The following is a 20199-nucleotide window of genomic DNA, read 5'->3' as shown; positions in this document are numbered from 1 at the left end:
CAGTCAGTAGCAAAAAAAAAAAGTGCAAAACTCATGACATTTTCCAGGCTTTGCTCACTTAAGGAGTGGCACCTTCCCCTGGCAGAGAGACCCCCCCAGCAGCACTCCTGGCCATCTGGAACCACAGCCCAGGCCTTTCCTCAGCTTGGACCATCTTTTTTTTCCAAAACCCACCTCAGGCAAGTATCAACAAAATAGCCAGTTCTCTGTACATCTGCTGCCATTATTTGCTGTGAGGAATTCTGTGTTTGAGTTAAAAGTGCATTCACTAAAAGAAGGAATCTGATGAGGCAATTGCCTAAACATAAATACATGTCATGTTTCCCCTCCCCAACAATTTACTTAGTGAGTAATCCAGCCTCAGTTATGAACATAAAGTACAGATATCCACGTTGAGAATTTACCCTTCTGTAAAGGAAGTGTCTCCTGAACAGATGTTAAGACCTACCTCTTTACCAAGCACTAAAGGTAGAAGGAAAACAGGTATCAGGCACAAGAGCACTTCCATTTAGATAATTTCTCCTCCTAGATACAATTTATGGTGTAAGAATTACAAAAGCTTGCCCCTTCTCTGTATTTCCACACATTAGCCTTTATGAAAACAGGAAATGGACTCTGCATTCCCCATCTGGCTCTTTCTCCTCATATTTTGGATTAAAACTGGAGACAAGAAACCCTGCACTAGGGCAGAAATTGTTCTGCTGAATATTCACTTGGTCACTTCAGTGTTTCCAGAAAAGCTGATATCCTGTTTTAAGTACAAATCTTTCCTGAACTTCCTTTTCAAGACTAAGACAAGTGAGGAAAAAGATGCTCAGAGAAACTCAGTTTGTGTCTTCTGTCAGTGTACACAGAATTCAGGTTGGTCTCCTCTGGGAAATGTGTATTCCATCACAATTATGAGCTCCACCAGAGCTAGAGGATTCCTTTAACTTGGTGAGAAAGGTAGGTTTGTGTTCTTTGGGGGTTTTGGTAGGTTTTCCCTTGGTTAAATGGTTAACACAATTTGATTTGTGGAAAAACTAAATGTTTTGTCCTCTCCTTCAAAATCTCACAGAGAATGAGTTCCTTCTTTATGCCCACAAGTGAGCAAAGTCTAAGAACAGCAGCTCCAGTGGCTCTGGCATGACAGCAGCAGTGCAGATTAGAGGCAGGTGCCCAAGGTGTCTTGCCTCAACACTGGAGTGAAAGGAACAAATTCAAACCCTCAGAGCACGGTGTGACTCATGTCCTTACTTCCTGGCGCTAAACAAGAATTTTTGCTTTAAGTAAAGCCAAACTCCACTTCAGCTGCTCAATACAGATGAAGCAATGCTAGCTGGAGGCTCCCTGGTGAAGGTGGCTGCCTTTATGGAAGCTAAATTCTTACAGGATTTCTGTGTCACAAACTGGAGCTGCCTGGAAGGAGTGTTCCACAAAATTCTCCATCTCCTCAGCACAGGACTTTGGCCACATGCTCATTCTTCTTATTCTGAGGATGGAGTGGATATGGAAGGGGAAAATCACAGGTTTGTTTAAAGATTATCTGGGAATATCTGATGGCTTCACAAGTGCTGAATAGAGGTAACAGTCAAACACACTTCTGGGACAAGAAAAAACCTACATTTTTCTGTGATCATCACTCCTGAGGATTTTTCTCATCATAGCCTAAAAAAAAGTTGCTGAAAACATTTCTCATTGATCTTCCCAAACTTCTGTGAACTCTATCTGCATATGGACAAATGAACATTGAGATTATTTTTCCCTTTTCATTGCATCACCTGACTTTTTGGCCAAGTTAGGAAAATTTCTACTTTTCCAACCATACTGAGGAACATTAAAATATTGCTAGATTGAAATAGAGATACACTAAAGTATAATTTTGAAAAAAAAATCTGCAAAGCTATTGCAGAGTCAAATATTCACTTCTTAGTGTTTAAAATACAGGAACAGTTTTGCCTGAACACCAAGAACCTGCACCTCTCTTTTGTACTGCACTTTGTACAGAGAATTTCAGAGTATTCTTCCAAAGGGCACAGCAGAAATATTATCTGTCTACAGTTCCTACAGGAACAAAAGGCAGAGGAAGACAGCTTTGCATAAATAGTCTAAAAGTACAACATTTTACTGTACATAATCAAGAATAATAATTTATTAATGTCATAATTTATGATTCATTATGATTCTCAAATATTGCAAATCCTTTAGAGACCACCAGGCCTACTTAAGTAATCCTTAATTTACATAGGAAGAAACTCTAATACTTACATAGCTGTGACTCTTAAGGAAATCTGAAGGGTTGCTTGTGCAGACTTTATCCCCTTCCAAGCCAATTACTCTTTTACAGATATTTGATTTGGGGTCATTTGGGCTTTTCACAATTACAATATCTCCTCTGAGAGGGTAAAAAACAGACAAAAACAAACAGAAGAACTCTAGTTACAAACTATTTGGCTGAGTACACGAGCATCCATGTATCTACTCCAAAAATATTCACACACATTAAAGATAGTCCATTGTGCTGGAAATTCTTGTGTACAATTTTGGTTTCTTCAGTTTTACTCAGGTGTAATTTCCCAGAGTTTTAAAAGTTGAGTGAATTTTTGTTATTGAGATCATTTATGAAACATTTAAGACTACAACCTGAGACCAGTAATACCCATAGCTGGTTTTCAGGACCAAACTGCTTAGAGAAGTTACATTCTACTCAGTAGAATCATTCAGGGGGAGGGAAAAAAAAGGATTTTTTTCTATTTTTTGGACAAAGCTGCGATAGTGACAACAGTCTAAATCCAAACTGAATTTTGACAAGATGTTCATTAGGCTGTTTGTAACTTTAAGATCCTTTAGACACAATGAAAAATTACAAGTTGGAAGCAGAAAAATACACTAAAGATTAAGGGCAGAATGTGGTTATTGACAAGCCCTGGCAAAGGGAATGTCAGATGTGCTCCCAAGAGAGCAGCGTACTTTCGGATGCAGTAAAAGTGGCGGCTGAGGTTCTCCGAAAAGACAACATCAGAGTTCTGAATGGTTGGTTCCATGGAAGGTCCAGAGCACTGCAAATGAAAAAGAAAGGAGAAAAAAATTACTATTTCAAACTGCTTCTTTCTAAAATAAACTTATATTCAAATGGTATGCTAGTAAATTAGTAAAGATGGAATGTAGAGAACTAAAAGTGAGCTTCTCCATGGAATGTGTGATGCATTTCAAAGCTGAGGGGAGCCCCCAGAGCACCTCTAACTAACTCTGTTACAGCTCCACATTTCCTTGGGGTTGGTCCTGAACTGCACGAGGTGCTATAGGCCCTTATGGATTCCTTTCAGCACTGCATCTCCAAGAAATTTTTAGGAGTAGTGCTCAAAGCCCTACCAGCTTACCCCTTTCTCTTCTCTGTGACACAGAATCATCACAGAAGCTGCAGGAGCAGCTCACAGCCAGAATCCCCCATGCCCAGCAGCAGTATCTGCCAGATTGAGGACGTGGGGAGGAGGGGCAGGGAGCATTAAACACCCAAAAATTTGGCCAGAGTATGAAACAAAGGCATTTCCTATCACTGACTCCAGGGTTTCTTAAAGGATGGACTCTGTGCAAAAGGCTTAATCAGAGTTTCCCATTTACTTCAGTGATGCCTCGAGCAATAACACATCAGAAAACAAAGTACAAATAACTTTCACAAAGGCTGGACTTGCTTCCCATAAACTGTGTTAAATGCTTTGAAGAAAATTACAAAACCTGAAATATTGGCATCATCACACAGAAAACTGTCAGTATTACAATTTTATCCCCTTTGAAATGTCATGAAAATGAAGAGTTACCACAACAATTCCTCCAAGGTACTCGAAGGCACAGTGTGCTATGCAGCCATATTGCACCGTGTAGCCCAGAAAACGGAAGGTTTTTCCTAGGGCATTGCGAAGCATCCTACAGTGGTACGGTGCCCAGCAGCTCTGCAGCAAAACACAAGAGGAGCATTCATTGGAGAACAAGCAATCCTACATTTACAAACCCATCTCTAGTGTGTAACAGGTGGACAAGATGAAAAAAACCCAACAGTGTAATGATACCAACAAATAATCAGACAGACCTGAAGAGGTGCACAAAGAAATAAGGCATCAGGTCTTCTGTTCTCAGCTGTAACACAGTGCCATAACTTCTGCAGGTAGAGAAGTTTTTATTTACATTAGCCTGTAAATATTTTCTGACCCCCTTCCCCAAATATTCAAGTCCAACTCTGATTAGGAGATCCAATTCCTACAACGCTAATCTAAATAAAATGTTTCCGTACCACAGTTTGGTGGTTACGCTTAAGGAAGTGGAAAACAGACATAATGAAGTAATTGAAACAAGTTCCACATTCTGCAAAAAACCTGTTCCCCTTAAACTCAGTGTTGCCTTACCACAAACTAAAACCACTGCAAGATTTCCCTCTTTTACTAAGATGGGACAATAGAGTTTGCTGAGCAAATACATTATGTTGAAAAGAAAAAAAGGAAAAATGCTGTGTAAAATATGCCCACTTCAAAAAGAAATAAAGACACCTTCTTCTTTCTACATTTCACTAATGAAATTAAGGAATTTAAAAGCACATGGATTCATTTTCACCAGTCTCACTAGAATTTAATGGGAGTTTTGCTTGACTACATTCCAAAGACAACCATTATTGGGAGCAAATATTCTCTAACAAGTTCATTTCCTTGTTCCAAAAGAGAGGTCCTTTTTTATCTACATAAACTTCTCTGCACTAGAACAGCTTAAGCCAAGCTGTGATTCATCATTCACTATCTGACCATTTTCACAGTAATGACCCAAATTACAATGGCAAACAGAAAAGTCTTGATTTGTGTCATTGGCAGATGCAGCACCCAGCACAACACACTGCAGGAACTGGAACAGCTCCCCTGGAAGGGGAATGCACTTTCAGCAGAATCCATCCTGGTGAGGCACAGAAGTGGTTGGCTCTTCTCAATTCAGTGCACCAACCAATGCCTTACTCTTAGGCCAGACACACTGAGAGCCCAGAGCTGTGACACAGGTGACAAAAGGAAGGTGGAGGCACAGCAGATAAATCTGAGTTGCAGAAGTAGGTGAATGCACAACTACGATTTCAGAGAAATCTATCATCAGTACTTCTTAACAGCATCTGCTAAAAAGGAGCCTCACATTGCTTCTCAGTTCAGGAAGAAAGAAAAATACTGCACAAGCATCCACTATTTTTGCCCCATGCTATTCAGAAACCTTATATTAACACATTAACTGTCGCCCTGATTTTTTAAGATTTTCTAAGCCTTCTGATGTTTACATTCTTGTGACGAACTTTCTCACACACTTTCTGTAAATAACTCATTGTTTTGCATTCTTTTATGGAGGAGGAGAAATTTGATGGACTGTTGGTTTGTCCAGTGTCATTGGAGAGGGGGCACTTTCACCCTCCAATCCACTGTCACTTTTGGGAATCTATAAATGTTGGAATCAGAAATTAAAAAGTCTCTTTTTACCTTGAAAAAAGCAGCATGTCTGCATCATTTCGTGTCCTATAGTGACATTAACATATTTAGATAGTAGAGAATTTAGGCACCTGTGGGTATTGCAGGTAAGCAAACAATGCATTACAATGCCCAGAGTACACAGATCAAACTGGGACAAATAAACAGTAACAACATCAAAAGAATGTGCAAGCCTCCCATGCCACCAGCTGTCAGGTTGTAACTAAAATATTTTTATTATGGAAGTCCAGACAACTGCTATACATGTCAGAAAACAAGTTTCAAAGTGATTGTAAGCTGTTTCCTTTTGGATTTTGGGTGACACAAATCTAGGGATAGTTACCCTGGACATGTGTTTCCTTGGGATGCTTGTGAATAGGTTTGGGAGCTATTCAGGGACACCCAGGGCTCAGAGTGAGCTTTGCCTGCTGCCACAGCTGCCATGATAAAAAACTAACCACAAGGACAGAACATGAGTCAAGAGCTCTCAAATTTTGTTCCCAGTTCTCTTAAAATAAATTCTTAATGCCTGAGACATAGATTTCACCAACCCCTTCTTATAAATGTAGTACAAAGGATTTTCTTAAATGCTCAAGCTTATCAGATTTTATGAAAACAGTCAAAAAATTCTTAGTTTTATATAAAAGACTTTGACTACTACTCAAGAAAGTTAATTTCAAATGAAGACACATATATACTTGGATTATAGAGTCTGACCCTGGCAAGGTACCTCCTGAGTATGGGAGGGTGTTTTAAATGTTAAGGTTCATCTTTAGATATCTAATATTCACTCCAAATAACTAAAATCCTAAGAGTTTCCATGTCATTTTAAGTAACGACTTCTAGTTAGTAACTGGTTGTAGCAAGTTTAGTAAAAAAAAACACCAGACCGAACTAGTTTATTAAAAAAAAAGCCACACACAGAAATAATTAACTTGAGCATCATTAAAATGTAATTGTTAATAAGTATAATTGTTAAAATCTAATTGTTTCCTCTGAGAACTTCATGTCATTATATTTTTGAAACAATGTCATATTGTTGATCACAAGGAAGTAAACACAGTTTTCCACATCACACAATTTTAATACAAAGTACCATCAGCAGGCAACTCCACCAGATCAAACATAAGACCATTAAGCACAATAAAACAAATTATTTAAGTCACAGGCCCCTTGAAAACTTAATGGCTCTGTAGTATAAACATCCTTATTGCAGAATGACCTAAAACCTAATTACTTCCAGGTACTACCTACTATCATATAGCAGGTAGCTGAAAAATTTCTACCAAAATCAACATTGGTTAAAAAAGGTCACACATCCATATATATCACAGAGAATACAATTTCATTATTTTACCACAAGTGTATAGTTGTAAAATACACAGCAAGTAAAATGCAAAATGTAATTACGAGTATCTTCTGTTCCCTTTTCCTCCCACAGCCTGTGCTTTCATCGCTCGGTTTTTGTTTGTTTGTTTATAAAATTAATCACAGCTAGCAGGGTAGAAATCACTTTGAGCCTCATGAATGACATCCAAGAGATGGGAAAGGATTAGTTCTCAGTTGCTGCCAGTTATAGCGCCAGGTGGCTTTTTCTGCAGCGAAGGTGTTACCGATAATCCCATTACATTGGTACTAAATCTTGCAGACATCAAAATTATCACCAAGGTTCCTTTTCATCCCATCCTTTCCAAATGACTGGAAGTCGCTTCACCTGAAAGAAGTCAAATCCACATGCAGCTGCTGTTTTAGCAGCCAGCGGACTCCCTGAGAATGCCAATTGTGATCCAATTTCGCTGTGCTGGTGGCCCCCTATTCCCTGTCCAATAATACATCTGTTAAAAAATCCTACAGCTACAAATCAAGTTTAATCCTACCAGGGACCTCATGTTGGTCTTGTCTTCCAAAAAGGCAGCAGGTCTTGCTGTCTATCTCTGCCAGTGTCTGGGGAATACTCTTTAAATCCCAGCTCTACTTAGAAGAATAAGCTAAGGATCACAAAACATGACCTCAAAAACCCTGATATGACTATATTCTGACCCAGAGGCATTCATTCTAGGTGAAGATTAGAACTTTGCATAATAAGATTACACAGCAAGTGAATGATATCAAGGGACTATCCATATGCAGCCGCCTGGTTTTCTATAGACAGCCTGTGCTCTGCAATATGCAGTGCAGACGAAACAGAGCTTGGGCTTTCTAGCTGAAATAAAATAGATTCACATAAATTAGTTGGCCATTTCCAGATTCCTAAATCCCCTATTACATCTTTTATTGACAGCTCCTGTGAGGATAGCACAAATGGTATTCTCTTTGTACTCTTTGCTTCTGTAGCACCCGCACTCTGAGGGAAATGGACGTAGGTTGTCTAGAAATTAACATCTTGTTTGCTGTAATCTTGGATTACAATTATTGTGTATATAATAAAATTAGAAAATCAATGAGCAGATTTACCATTTCCAGAAGACCAATGGCATTGTGTAACACAATTAAGATACGGTGCTAAATTTTTAAATACAGGAAAATCAAAAAAAGTGTGACTAAACAAATCACTGCACTTGGCACTAAACAGATTTTTCACTTTCATAAAACATCTCCTGTCATATTTGCTTTATATCACGTTTCTCAATTCTGGAATCTCATTGAATATGTGGTGAGAGATTATCAGTTTCTCCTTCTACAACAAAAACTCTTCTCCTAACATTCTCCACTTCTAACCAGACACCTTTCTCTACACATAACTTGCACCATCTCGTTCCCACAGAATTACTCGGAGATTACTTGAAAAAACAATCCAAAAACTCAAACCAAAGAAAAAATTGCACACTGACTAGGCCATTTAAATATTTATGTTTGAACTGTTATTTATATTAAACTATTATTTTATGAAACTGATGTCACATGTGCTAGAAGAGCAAAGGGTGTAGATCTTGTTTATTTGGATGCTTCACATATTAGATTCACAATGTTTTAAGTATATATATATATATATGAATATACAAAATATAAATATACAAAATGCTTTAAATATTCTAATTTCAATCTGAGGATTCTGAACATCTAAAGCAAAACAAAGAACCATTTTCAAAAGGTCTCTCTGTACTGGAGATCAGAAGAATTGCTTTTTATTTCCAGCTGTTGCTTTACTCTGGAAGAAACACTGGACTTGGTCTGGCAAATGTGAGCAAGCTTGGTGATATTCTGGAAGAGATTACATTTTTACACATTATCTCTACTAGGCACTGGCAGTTTGTCTCCAACGAGAGCTCCTTCAGCTGCTGATCTCAAGCTGACAAGGAGTTTAATCCTGTAAACATAACACAATTGGCTGGTGTTAAATAACCAGAGACTACAGACAAGAATGAGCAATTTCCCAACACAGATTTCAGGTAGTTCTCACTGGTTCTATTTACCTTTGGGAAGCAGCTCCTAACACTTGCACAACCCTGAATAAAACGCTGTTTTAATGGCCAGATGCATTCCAAAGCTTGTCCTCCTCTGCAGCTCCATTCACTCCTCTTTGCTGAACAGTGAAATCCAGACAGCTGAGCAAAGGCATGGTCATACACGGGCCTCTGAGGGATGCCAAAATACTCACTTTACAGTCTTCTGCAACAAGGTCAAAGTCAGGACAAACACCAAAGGTCTGGCAGACACCACAGTCACTTTCCTGGTAACTGAGAAAATCAGGCTGTGCCCACGTCACAATGGTCAAATAACTACATGTTTATCTTCAATTTCAATACATTCACTTCCTAGAGACGCAGACATATAAACATTGAAAATTCATTTCAGTTTTATAAGACAAAGAATTACAAGCCTAATTTTCACATTAGGCACTAAAAATCTACAACCCTACAAAAGCTGAAGCTGCCCATGGCTCACGTGTCCCCCTGCACTTCCCAGCTGACACATCTTATGGAAATATGATTTGGAAATACTGCTCAAAGCAGCGAAGAGAAGAGGGATGAATAACTCCCTTGTGCACTGAGAACTAAAAAGGCTGTTTACTTCAAATATTTTGTCATTACAAAGATGATGGTTTGCTGGTAAAAACCAGCCAACCCACCAAAAACACCACAAACAAAAACCCAAACCCCCTCCACATTTCAGTACACCATCAGCAAGATTATTTAGAAAAACCACAATTGTCTCCATCTTATTGCCAGTGCTGGTCTCAGAGAGAATGCCATCATTGAAGAGAGCTCCACAGTAGTTTAAAAACACAGAAGTCACAAAGTATCAAATCTTTAAACAAACAGTAAATCAAACAAATAAACAAAGCATTAAACATCTGAAAAATACAAAAGCAAAAAACAAGACCAGTTTTAGCACTGTCAGAAAATAGCAGTGAAGAATCCTTCTGTATGTTTATCAATACTCCCCAGTTATGAGCACCACCTTCTAATGAAATAGCTTATGCACACTCTGCATTAAAAAAATGTGTTAAAAACAGGAGAAAGGCAACACAGGCTGACAAGAGAGTGCTCAGTATTTACATTTTCCAGTTACCTGAATAGAAGAAAAATGCAAATCAAGTGGTTATCACTGCTGATATTCTACAAAAATGTTGAGCGCTTTCCCAAACTGCATTTTAGTTACAAAGTTCTAAATACACACATGTTCATGGACTCAAGGACTTTTTCAGAGCAAAATGGTAGTTCAGGAGAGTTTATGCAGTAAAAATAAACTGTAATCAGTATTTTTGCTCATTGCTCAATAACATTTTATTAGTTATTTCTGAGCTGTTTTATGTGTAAAACACAAGTTCTGTAAGGTCTTCTCCACTAAGAGATACAAGTATAAAAAAGTTCCAAACATCAAAAGATGAGTGCAATGATATTCAATCTAAGTTAATCCCCAGACATCCAAATCCATGAATAAAAATTCATCAGTTTTAAATACACTGAGCCTATTAAGCAAGAACAAAAGCATATGCACAAAAGAGCTTTTAATATATTTCAAAGCCCACAAGAGGCACGGTCTCATTAAAATTATAAATTACACAAACATGGAATAAAGATTCAAACTGCAGTGCAGCTAAGCAGATTACAGCAAACCCCGCGTTCCATATGATAACACACCATGGCCCTCCCAGATGGGGGCTTGGAACAAAAAGGCCATCACTGCAGCTAGGGAAAACCTCCTTGTGATCTCTGCTTTCTGTTCAGCAGATGACAGCCAAATAATATGTTGATTATTCTGTTTGTGCTGCTAAGCTTGTAAGATGGAATAAAAGCGATATGATCTATTGTGAACTCCATGCTAATGTGTTGCTCCACTCATAAATAATATACTGAATTTATTCTGAAACTATCTTTTTATCTGACTTCCAGGTTTTAAATGCATGAACTAAAACAGAAAGCCAGCATAAGCTATTATTTAATTTGATGGTTTAAAATAAAAGATACAACTGACACAATAATAAATGTGAAAACTGACTACTTAGTGAATCAAATAAGTAGAGGTGCCTTTCTCCAATTCAGTAAATGCTCCTAAGCTGAGGTGCAGAGTACGCTCCAGCCCCACAAACTGCACCAAACACATCACCAAGCAGGGCCTGCATGGCTCATGTTACCACACACATCCAGCCCAAACAGGAGTTTCAAATGAGGACCCAAGTACTTGTGAAACAGAAAAGCAGTACAGAAACAATCACTGTGTAACTTCATTAGTACTGTCTCCCTGGATTGCCTTCTTAAAAACTTTTCAGGTTTTTAATAAGTGCTAAGCTTTTATTTCATCTACATTTGCTGATCTGGTTTGTTCCAAAAGTACAGAACATGGCTTGCCCTTTCCTCCATAATACATTGCTTTTCTAAAAGGAAGATCAGTGACTGGTCATACAGCTCCTTTCACAGATACTTTGTGCATGCTAAGAAAATTGATGATATTCCTACAACTTAATGCTTGTGAATTGCAGTTCTTTTGTGCCAGAAATGTTAAAAATTCTATTAAAAATTCACTGTGGCTTGGCAATAGCATGAGAACACCAGGATCAAACAGTGAACACCAAGATCAAACAGTGCTTCACACTTCTCAGACCAATGGAAGCACAACTGAGAAAAGGTGGAAGCATGAGGCTCTAAGAACGTGCAACAGTTTTCACAGAAATAGAGGAGCAGGATGTAAAAGGAAAAAAAAGCTCCATTACCTTTCTCCCTCTGCTAGGGACACTGTCACAGTCACAATCACAGAAATATTTTCAATCACAGAAATATTGAAAACATGGCTACTGAAGAGACACAGGTTTTCTAATAAACCTTAGGGCTAAAATTTCAGATGAATTACCCCCTCAGTGCAATGAAATAAGACATTCTATTCTTTCCACACAAAACCAAGACAGGACTTTAAAGCAATTAGTGAAGCTCACATTTCCAGCAGCACCCACAAAGAAATTAAACTCGCAGTTCATTTTCAAGATTATTGTTCTGCAGGTTTCAGTAATCTTGTGTGTTCCACTCACATTACACCGAGTTATTCTGCAGTAACCACTTACAGGACTGTTATTTCTAGGACCTTGATAACATTTGGCCTTCCCTCAATCTGTTTCAGCATCTACAGTTTTAAATGTGAATTCATTTTTATTCCTTTTACATATATTATCTCACACAAAATGCAATTCAGTACAAGAGGGGGAAAAATTGGAAAATATAGCAGCCCTGCTCCCAGATAGATGCTCCTGAAATGGGGTTCCCACAAAGAACTTTTGGCATGGAATTGGCAGGCTCAGTGTAGGGGATGGAAGCTGAATCCACTGAGATAAAGAATAATGATGATTTGCTAAAATACAGCCTGGCTACAAAAAAAGGCTAGATACTCATTATTTTATTTTATTCTATTTTATTATTTCACCAAAACATTATTCCAAATTTGAAACAATTTAAGTTTGCCTAAGTAGCCAGTTGTGAATCTGGCTTTACAATGAGTTTTACTAGGTTGCTTGCTTGTCTTACATCCAACTTTATAACTCACACTGAAAAATCCCAATTTTACTTCCTGACTACTTAAAGGCCAAAATTTTCTTCACCTGCCCCTCAGTGACCAAATTAGTTTACCATTGTAGTCAAATTTTTTGGAGAGCAAGCAATACACATCTCTACAGAATTATTTACTGCAGGACACCCTGGCCCATGCCTCACTCTGTGGATGGCCAGAGTGCTGTGAGAGTCAGTGGGAGCTGAAATATCAAGTTACCATTCCTGTCTGCAATACCTATGGGAGACAATAACCACAAAACATCATTGGCCAGTACCAGAAACCTGAGGTTCCTTCCATGTTTATGGGTCTCATCAGGAAGCATGAGAAATACAAGGAAAAGAATCTCTATTAAATACAGCACTAATCTGTATGATGCTTATTAAGACACTAAATTAAACTCACAATTCACTTTCAAGATTCTTGTTCTGCAGGTTTCAGTAAAATTTTACTGTACAGTTCTGAAATTATTTTAAAGGTTACTTTATGTTTCTGTAATTTCTTGTCTTCAGCACATATTACTTTAACTCATGTCTCCTAATTTACTTCTATTTTAAAAGAGCTGTTTAAATTTGACACACGTTTAAATTTTTTTCCCTGTTGCTCAGGATACCCACAAGGATGAATTTGAGTAACATCCAGAGGCTTTCTGAATAAGATCTTATGTTTTATATAATATCATACAACTGGCAAGTCCTAAACCCTCCAAATAATTCTTTCATTTGCCACAGACAGACTGAATAAGCAGTCTTTAAGCTTTTTCACACTGAAAAAACCCAGGTCTTTTGGTGTCAGAGCTTCCAGGATTAAACATTCTTTCCAGTTGTTGGCTCATGGCCTGAAGATCCTGCACTTTCAAACTTATCCCATTCCAGCTAGTTCAAAGATCAGGAAAATGAAGCCATCTTCTTTGCAGCCATAATCCACGACCCATGCTGTTAGATACTTAAGAACATCTCCAAAGCAAACTACCTTGTTTCAGCTCCCAGCAGGAGCTCAGCAGGGCGTGGCTCACATGACTGCGAGCCCAGCCTGGTCAGGTGACTCGGCGCCTAATCTGATTTGGTGCCTGTAAAACTTTAATCAGTACAGTCTCATACCAGCACATTCCACAACTGATGAGAGAAGCAGCCTGGCGATGGAAATGCAAACTCTAATAAGATTATGATTACAACAGCTACTGGGATGTGCTTTTCTGGTTCTCTATCCCACACATAAATCCAGCAGAAAAATACCACTGAATGCTGGTCTGGCAGACATATATAAATGAAATTAATTTGAAATAAAATGGGCTGGTGTTTTATTCCAAAATGAACAGCACTTTGTTCAAAGACAAGAGCATAGATGAATCTTCTGCAGCACAACTAAAATCCAGCAAAACCATTGATTTGAAGCAAAGACATCAGAACACATCCATCAGTAGTAACACCCTGCTGTTGAGGAACACTGCCCACACAGTGCTGCTGCTGCTGCTGCTAACTTGCCCTTTGAGGCTTCAGGGGCAACCCACGTGCTAAAGAGAGGCCATGACAAGTGTGCTTCCTCTTACTGATGCCTTCTGTCCCTTCGTGGTCACCAAAGCTGATGCCTTGTGCAGGCTGCCCTAGAGTAGGGGCTGGACAGAGCTGAAAAATCAAGCAGGGATTGATTCAAAGCATCTCCTCCATGGATCCACCTTGGGCAGCACCAGAGCCCAGCCAGGCCTGCACCCAAGATGAACCAAAATGGCCCCAAAATGCCCCAGCGCTCCCGGGCTCTCTCCCTTGGATCAGTTCTGCTCCATTTGCATCTTGCAGTTCATTGTCCCATTCCAGCTTTAGCCCCTGCAGTCCCACCCTGCTTGTTTTTCTCTCTCCAGCCCACGGGGTTTGTGCTCTTGGGCTGAGATTGGGATCATTTGTCCTTGGTGCCCAGCTGGAGCAGGAATTGTTTTGTCTCCCTGCTCTGTGCACAGAGCTCACCATCCCTGAATATGAAGCTCAGGAACTACACACTAAAGCAGCACAGAATGGGAAAAATAGAAAAGCCAAAACCTGAGGTATCATTATCAACCACAAACAGCCAAAGCACACTTCAAGGGCTGCTATTCTGGGGACACCAGGATTTCCCCCAAGTCTGTAGGCTACAGTTTTGGAAGAGAAATGTCAAACATACTTGCAGATCAAATTCCAAGCATAACCTTTCCCCAAATGTTCTGACTGCTCTCTCACTTAAAATTGTATTCCCTCCATTTTATTTTTTTTTTCCCTTAGGGAATTTTTACCCCAAATCCTCTTAATCCATCTTAGAATCTGCAAGCAGCTGAACTGGACCAGGAAGTTTGCAAGAAGAGGAAAACAGAGAGCTTGATTTCTCCACAGCACAATTAGGATTTGCAGTTAAACTGACATTCCATTTGACCAGCTCTACATGACAACATGTGAGCTCTGAGGAAGGAAAGTTGATTATTCTACAGTTTGAGACATCCCAAAATAGACAAAAAATGTTTAAACCTCTCCATTCTCCAATGAGCTGAGTAGGACCCCTGTCCATTGCCATAGCTCAGCTGACAAGAAATAACTCCCTAAGACACTTCCTGAGCACTGGAAATCATTTCCATGTTCCTTAGTCTCTCTGCATTTCCATTCCACCCCTAGAGCAGGAGCAGTAGGATTTATCTAGCTCATCATGTGCATTTGAGGATTAGGGTAATGTCTAGAATCACAATTGCTGTGGTCTTCCTTTCTGCCAGACAGCAGATCTTAGTGGGATCTTCTACAACGACTGAAAATTCACCTTTTCAAAACGGGACATGTGAATATGAGCAATTCTTCAGTATCATTCAAAAAGGGTGAAAAAAATATTGTTATTCCTGAAAAGGAAACACCGTTGATTTAAAAATAATTAACTAAAAAAATATGAAGTTAAACTTGCATTAAATTAGTCCTTTCTCTGAAATTTGTCTGCAATAGAGGTAAAGTCAGATGTTGTAAGCAGCATTTCCATAAGCACATATGCAGTTGGAAAGCTTTATTGTATTAAAATGTTAACATTTGAAAAATCCCCCACCAATTGAAAAATAGCTTATTTCCACTCACTTTCTAAATCAGTAGGATTTGAACTGCACCCATCAGGTTAAAATGTGACTGGGGAAAAATAAACACCACAAACACAACTACTGCTATATTTTAAAAGTTCAGTTCTCATACTGAAAAAATTGTATCTACTTCATTATTTTTGTTATATATGAAACAGTCTCTCATGCTGTTACAATGTAAGACACCGTGTCTCTATATTTGGAAGGATGTCTACAAAAAAACTTTGTAACAAAAATATCACTGTATGTAAAAACCCTTTTTTTTTAATGTAATAATCCAATTTTTATCCTGAAATAACTACAAAGTTCCGAGCTAGCAAGAGCTGGGAGGTTGGGCTGCCCTCCTCCATGCAGCACCAGCTCACAGGATGGCACAAAATAAAACTATTGAGAAAGTCAGTTGATAGCTCCAAATCAGTTTAGTGAGCTCAACCAGCCCAAGGAGGGAACTGACCAGCACCAGGGTTTGCTGGATTGGAAACACAGGAGGAACAGGGAGTGAGATTTCCTCTTCTGCAACCCTGACCCACTGGATCAGCTCCTGAGCCAGTGAGATTGCCAGGAGATGTGCAGTTTAGCCAAGAAACACTAACAATGGGAGGGGCATGGCACAAGCATTCTCATTTGCAAAATACTTTCATTATGTGTGTTCACTTTCCAATAGGAAAGAGAAAAAAGGGAAAAAAAAGAGAAGGAATTATTGAGCCTACAATTTTAATTGGCCTGTAGGAAAATGAGGTTAAAAAAGTATAAAAAAATCCTTACATGGCAGGCAAGTAGTAATGAAAGAACAAAAGAGAGGGCTCAGCCCTGGATCTATGTCAAGTTAAGACAACCTACAATAGTGTATTTTAATTAAAAGAAACAATAAAGCAAGGAAATATTTTGTGTTAATGAAGTAAGAAAAGAAAATGTACTGTTTGGAATGGGAAAAAACCATCCCAGAGATTGAGTAGGTGCAGTTTATCAGTGGATTCTCTTTCTCTTTTCACTGCTTACCTTTCTGACAGGTAAGCAGTGACTTATCAGAGATATCCTTATCACTCAGTCACGAGCTTCTGTAACAAGGATCTCAAGAGATATCCTGCAATTGCTGTGTCACACACACTTTCAAGCACTCACACCTGAAATATTCTGGGATTTGGGCTCCAGGAGCACAGTACAGTAAGAAAAGGCAGAGTCACTGTGATGTTTGAAAGTGAAGAACTCTCCCTAGGTTTCAGCCTCCTCTTCTGTCAGACAGAATTCACACCACAGGATCCCACTGACAGAAACAGAGGCTCAAACCCTTTTAAAAGAATTGTGGATTATGCTTTGGGTCTTTATTTCGTTGGCCTTTCCTATTCCAGATATTCACACCTCATTGGTCACATACTACAGAAGTGAAATTAAACAGCTTTGTTTATTTCTTGCCATGGTTTCCAGTCTCCTTTGATCTTCTCCTCTACAGACAGATACTTCTAACTCTCACTAAACAATAATCTATACTTAAAATTAAGTATTATCCAATATTTCACAGCTTAGCAGAAAATACAAAATCTTAAGACAACCTCTTGATACTCCTGATAAAAGATCTTGATTTGTCTACTGCTCAGCACGTGTGGAAGCTCAGCCAGCAGCAAAAAGAACATCCTTTCCCCCAGCTAGGGCCACATGATGCTGAACTTTCATGGTCCTGAATTTGAATTGGATATGAAGGGAAAACTCTGAGGTCCAGGACTGCCCACATATTGCTGCTCTTTCATGCTGCTCATATTTAACACGAGGATTTTTTCCCCCTCAATTAAAAAGAGACTCAAGAACTACAGGTGTTCAGAAAGTTGGCTTAGAACGAGAGTAAACATGATCCACTAGAATTAAAGACTGAGAGTGAGGGATTACAGTATTAAAGCTTGGTTTTTATATTCTACTAGTACAAGAGCCTTCAAGCAGCTTGGATACACCTGAATCACCGACATGAAAAACAAACATAAAAATACTTCTGGTAGTGGCTGTTCTCTATACTGACAGGGGCTTCTCTTGCTTTCAGAGCACCAGAACATAGAGCGTTGACTGACAAACCAAACATACTAGAACTTGTCAAAGCATTTTAATGTCTTTTAACTTTTTCTACCACACGTCTTGGTCCACGCCGACACAAGATCTTGCTGCCAAGTGAATGCATTAAACCACACGCCTGCCACAGCTCCGTGCCTATGCACAACCAAGCAGGGACCCAAGTATACTCACATTATGTTACGAAAATACATTTTACAAGCATTTTTCTCTCGCAGGCTCTTTCCGAAGAGGCTGATGCCGCTCCAGGCGAGCCTGGCCGCCCCCGGCCCTGCAGACACCGCGCGGGACAAGCGGGGTGTCCCCTTCACAGCACCCGTGCCGCTCCGTGCCCGCTGCCAACCCCGGACAAGGCTTCGGTGTGCCCCGGTGTCCCCTCAGCCCCGGGCAAGGCCCCGGTGTCCCCTCAGCCCCAGCAAGGCTCCGCTTCCCCCCGGTACCGCTCTCACCTCCCCGTTCGCCGCCGGGCCCCGCAGCGCTCCGCCGGCTCCGCACGTGCCAACAACGCGGGCTCCCATTGGTCGGCGGCTGCCGGAGCCGCTCGCCCATTGGCGCAGCGCCGGCCCGGCGTGCCCGGCCCCGACATGGCGGCGGCCGGCGGGGAGCGGGGCCGCACCAGCTTCCAGCGCAGGCCCGGGGCCGGCCCGCGGCCGCCCGCCCTGCCGGGCACTCGGCCCTCGGTGCGCCACGGGCAGCTGCTGCTCTCCAGCGGGCTGCCCTCCCTGGACTGTGTGCTAGGTTGGTGGGAGCGGGACTGGGACCCGGTGCTGCGCCCCCGCCGCCCTCCCCTTTGCCAGGCCCTTCCTGCCCTCCCGTAACCCCGAGGCTGCTCCCGAGGCTTCTCCTTCCTCCACTCACTCCCGGGGGTCGCGGGGAGGGCGGGATGTGCAGGAGGACGGGGGAGGCAGGTCGTGTACCCCAGCTGGAGCTTGCGATGGAGCCGTGTGTGCCGCGCTGCCATCGCTGCGGGCAGCGCTGCGGGGCTGCTCCGTGAATTCTCCTAGCGGCACATGGCCGGGGCGTTTCGTACTGCCACGGGGAGGGCTGCTGGGTTTGCGCTGGGAAAGCCGGGTGTGTATTGCCAGGGAAAGCCGTGGGGGTTCCCTTGCTGGGTTCCCTTGGAAAGCGGTGTGTGCTGCTGGGTTTGGGCTGGGAAAGCCGTGTATTGCCAGGGTTTCCCCTTGGAAAGCCGTGTGTGTATTGCCAGGGTTTCCCCTTGGAAAGCCGTGTGTGTATTGCCAGGGATTCCCCTTGGAAAGCCGTGTGTGTATTGCCAGGGTTCCCCTTGGAAAGCCGTGTGTAAATTGCCAGTTTCCCCTTGGAAAGCCGTGTGTGTATTGCCAGGGTTTCCCCTTGGAAAGCCGTGTGTGTATTGCCAGGGTTTCCCCTTGGAAAGCCGTGTGTGTATTGCCAGGGTTCCCCTTGGAAAGCCGTGTGTGTATTGCTAGGTTTTCCCCTTGGAAAGCCGTGTGTGTATTGCCAGGGGTTCCCCTTGGAAAGCCGTGTGTAAATTGCCAGGGTTTCCCCTTGGAAAGCCGTGTGTGTATTGCCAGGGTTTCCCCTTGGAAAGCCGTGTGTGTATTGCCAGGGTTTCCCCTTGGAAAGCCGTGTGTGTATTGCCAGGGTTTCCCCTTGGAAAGCCGTGTGTAAATTGCCAGGGATTCCCCTTGGAAAGCCGTGTGTGTATTGCCAGGGATTCCCCTTGGAAAGCCGTGTGTAAATTGCCAGGGTTTACCCTTGGAAAGCCGTGTGTGCTGCTGGGCTTTCTCTTTGTAAAGCTGCATGTGGCTGGGAAAGCCGTGTGTGCTGCTGGGTTGACCTTGGAAAGCCGTATGTGTATTGCCAGGGTTTCCCCTTGGAACGCCGTGTATGGCCGGGTTTTCCCCTTGGAAAGCTGTGTGTGCTACTGGGTTCCCCTTGGAAAGCCGTGTGTGTATTGCCAGGGTTTCCCCTTGGAAAGCCGTGTGTGTATTGCCAGGGTTTCCCCTTGGAAAGCCGTGTGTAAATTACCAGGGTTTCCCCTTGGAAAGCCGTGTGTGTATTGCCTTGGAAAGCAAACCTTTTCCCCTGCTGTATGACCACTGCTCACCTTTTGTCTCTTTGTATTGGAGAAAAGATATTTATTTGTCCCAGCTTTTGCATTTATGTTCGTGTTCTCCACCCCGCAGGTGTTGGGATGTGTTGGGGTTCTCAATTTGTCTTTTCTGCCTTGCTCACCACAGCTGCATCATTCAAGTGCCCCCTTAGATAAATGGCTCTGTTGTGACGCTGGTTTTGCTGCCTTTCCCATGTGAGATGGTCCCGTGGACTCATCTGTTGTCACTGCTGCTGTACCATCCGTGTGGGGAGCTGGCACTTTCCCTTGGCTTGGGAACTCATTCATTTGCTGGTGTTTATCTGGCTGATCCTCTAACTTTTCACATGGTTGCAGTGCATCTTTAATGTACATACATGGGACTTTTAGGTGAGAAGAGCCTGATTTTAGCTTTGTTCATTCATCCTTGGAGTACACAGAATATGCCACTTTTCTCTCTAGGGATACTCTGTATGATCAGTGATGATATAAAAGTTATACCCACTGTATAAAGGATATTTTGCAGCCTGTATATAATTTTTCTCTGTGTG

At 41.3% G+C, this 20199-nt stretch overlaps 2 protein-coding genes across 3 annotated transcripts in view; one reads left to right on the top strand and one right to left on the bottom strand.

The window, feature by feature from the left end:
- IMMP1L (inner mitochondrial membrane peptidase subunit 1) overlaps window positions 1-18054 on the bottom strand; it is a 32241-nt gene extending 14187 nt beyond the window's left edge. The window contains exons 1-4 of one of the 2 annotated variants that reach the window (XM_036385082.2): window positions 18024-18054; window positions 3798-3929; window positions 2950-3038; window positions 2248-2374 (exon numbers count right to left, since the gene is read on the bottom strand). In XM_036385082.2, coding sequence (XP_036240975.1) covers window positions 2248-2374; window positions 2950-3038; window positions 3798-3902 — 321 coding nt within the window. In that variant the 5' untranslated portion in view covers window positions 3903-3929; window positions 18024-18054. Of the gene's footprint in view, window positions 1-2247; window positions 2375-2949; window positions 3039-3797; window positions 3930-17748; window positions 17820-18023 lie in introns of those variants that run through there. The other variant, XM_036385083.2, reaches the window with a different exon arrangement.
- A 104-nt stretch (window positions 18055-18158) lies between these two features.
- The window catches only part of ELP4 (elongator acetyltransferase complex subunit 4), a 143016-nt gene continuing 140975 nt past the window's right edge, over window positions 18159-20199 (top strand). Inside the window, exon 1 of the mRNA XM_036384998.1 lies at window positions 18159-18312. Coding sequence (XP_036240891.1) covers window positions 18159-18312 — 154 coding nt within the window. The remainder of the gene's footprint in view (window positions 18313-20199) is intronic.

This window comes from Molothrus ater, chromosome 6, assembly GCF_012460135.2.
Source record: "Molothrus ater isolate BHLD 08-10-18 breed brown headed cowbird chromosome 6, BPBGC_Mater_1.1, whole genome shotgun sequence".
In the NCBI taxonomy this organism is placed as follows: Eukaryota; Metazoa; Chordata; class Aves; order Passeriformes; family Icteridae; genus Molothrus; species Molothrus ater.
This window is presented reverse-complemented; position numbering and strand designations above follow the sequence as displayed.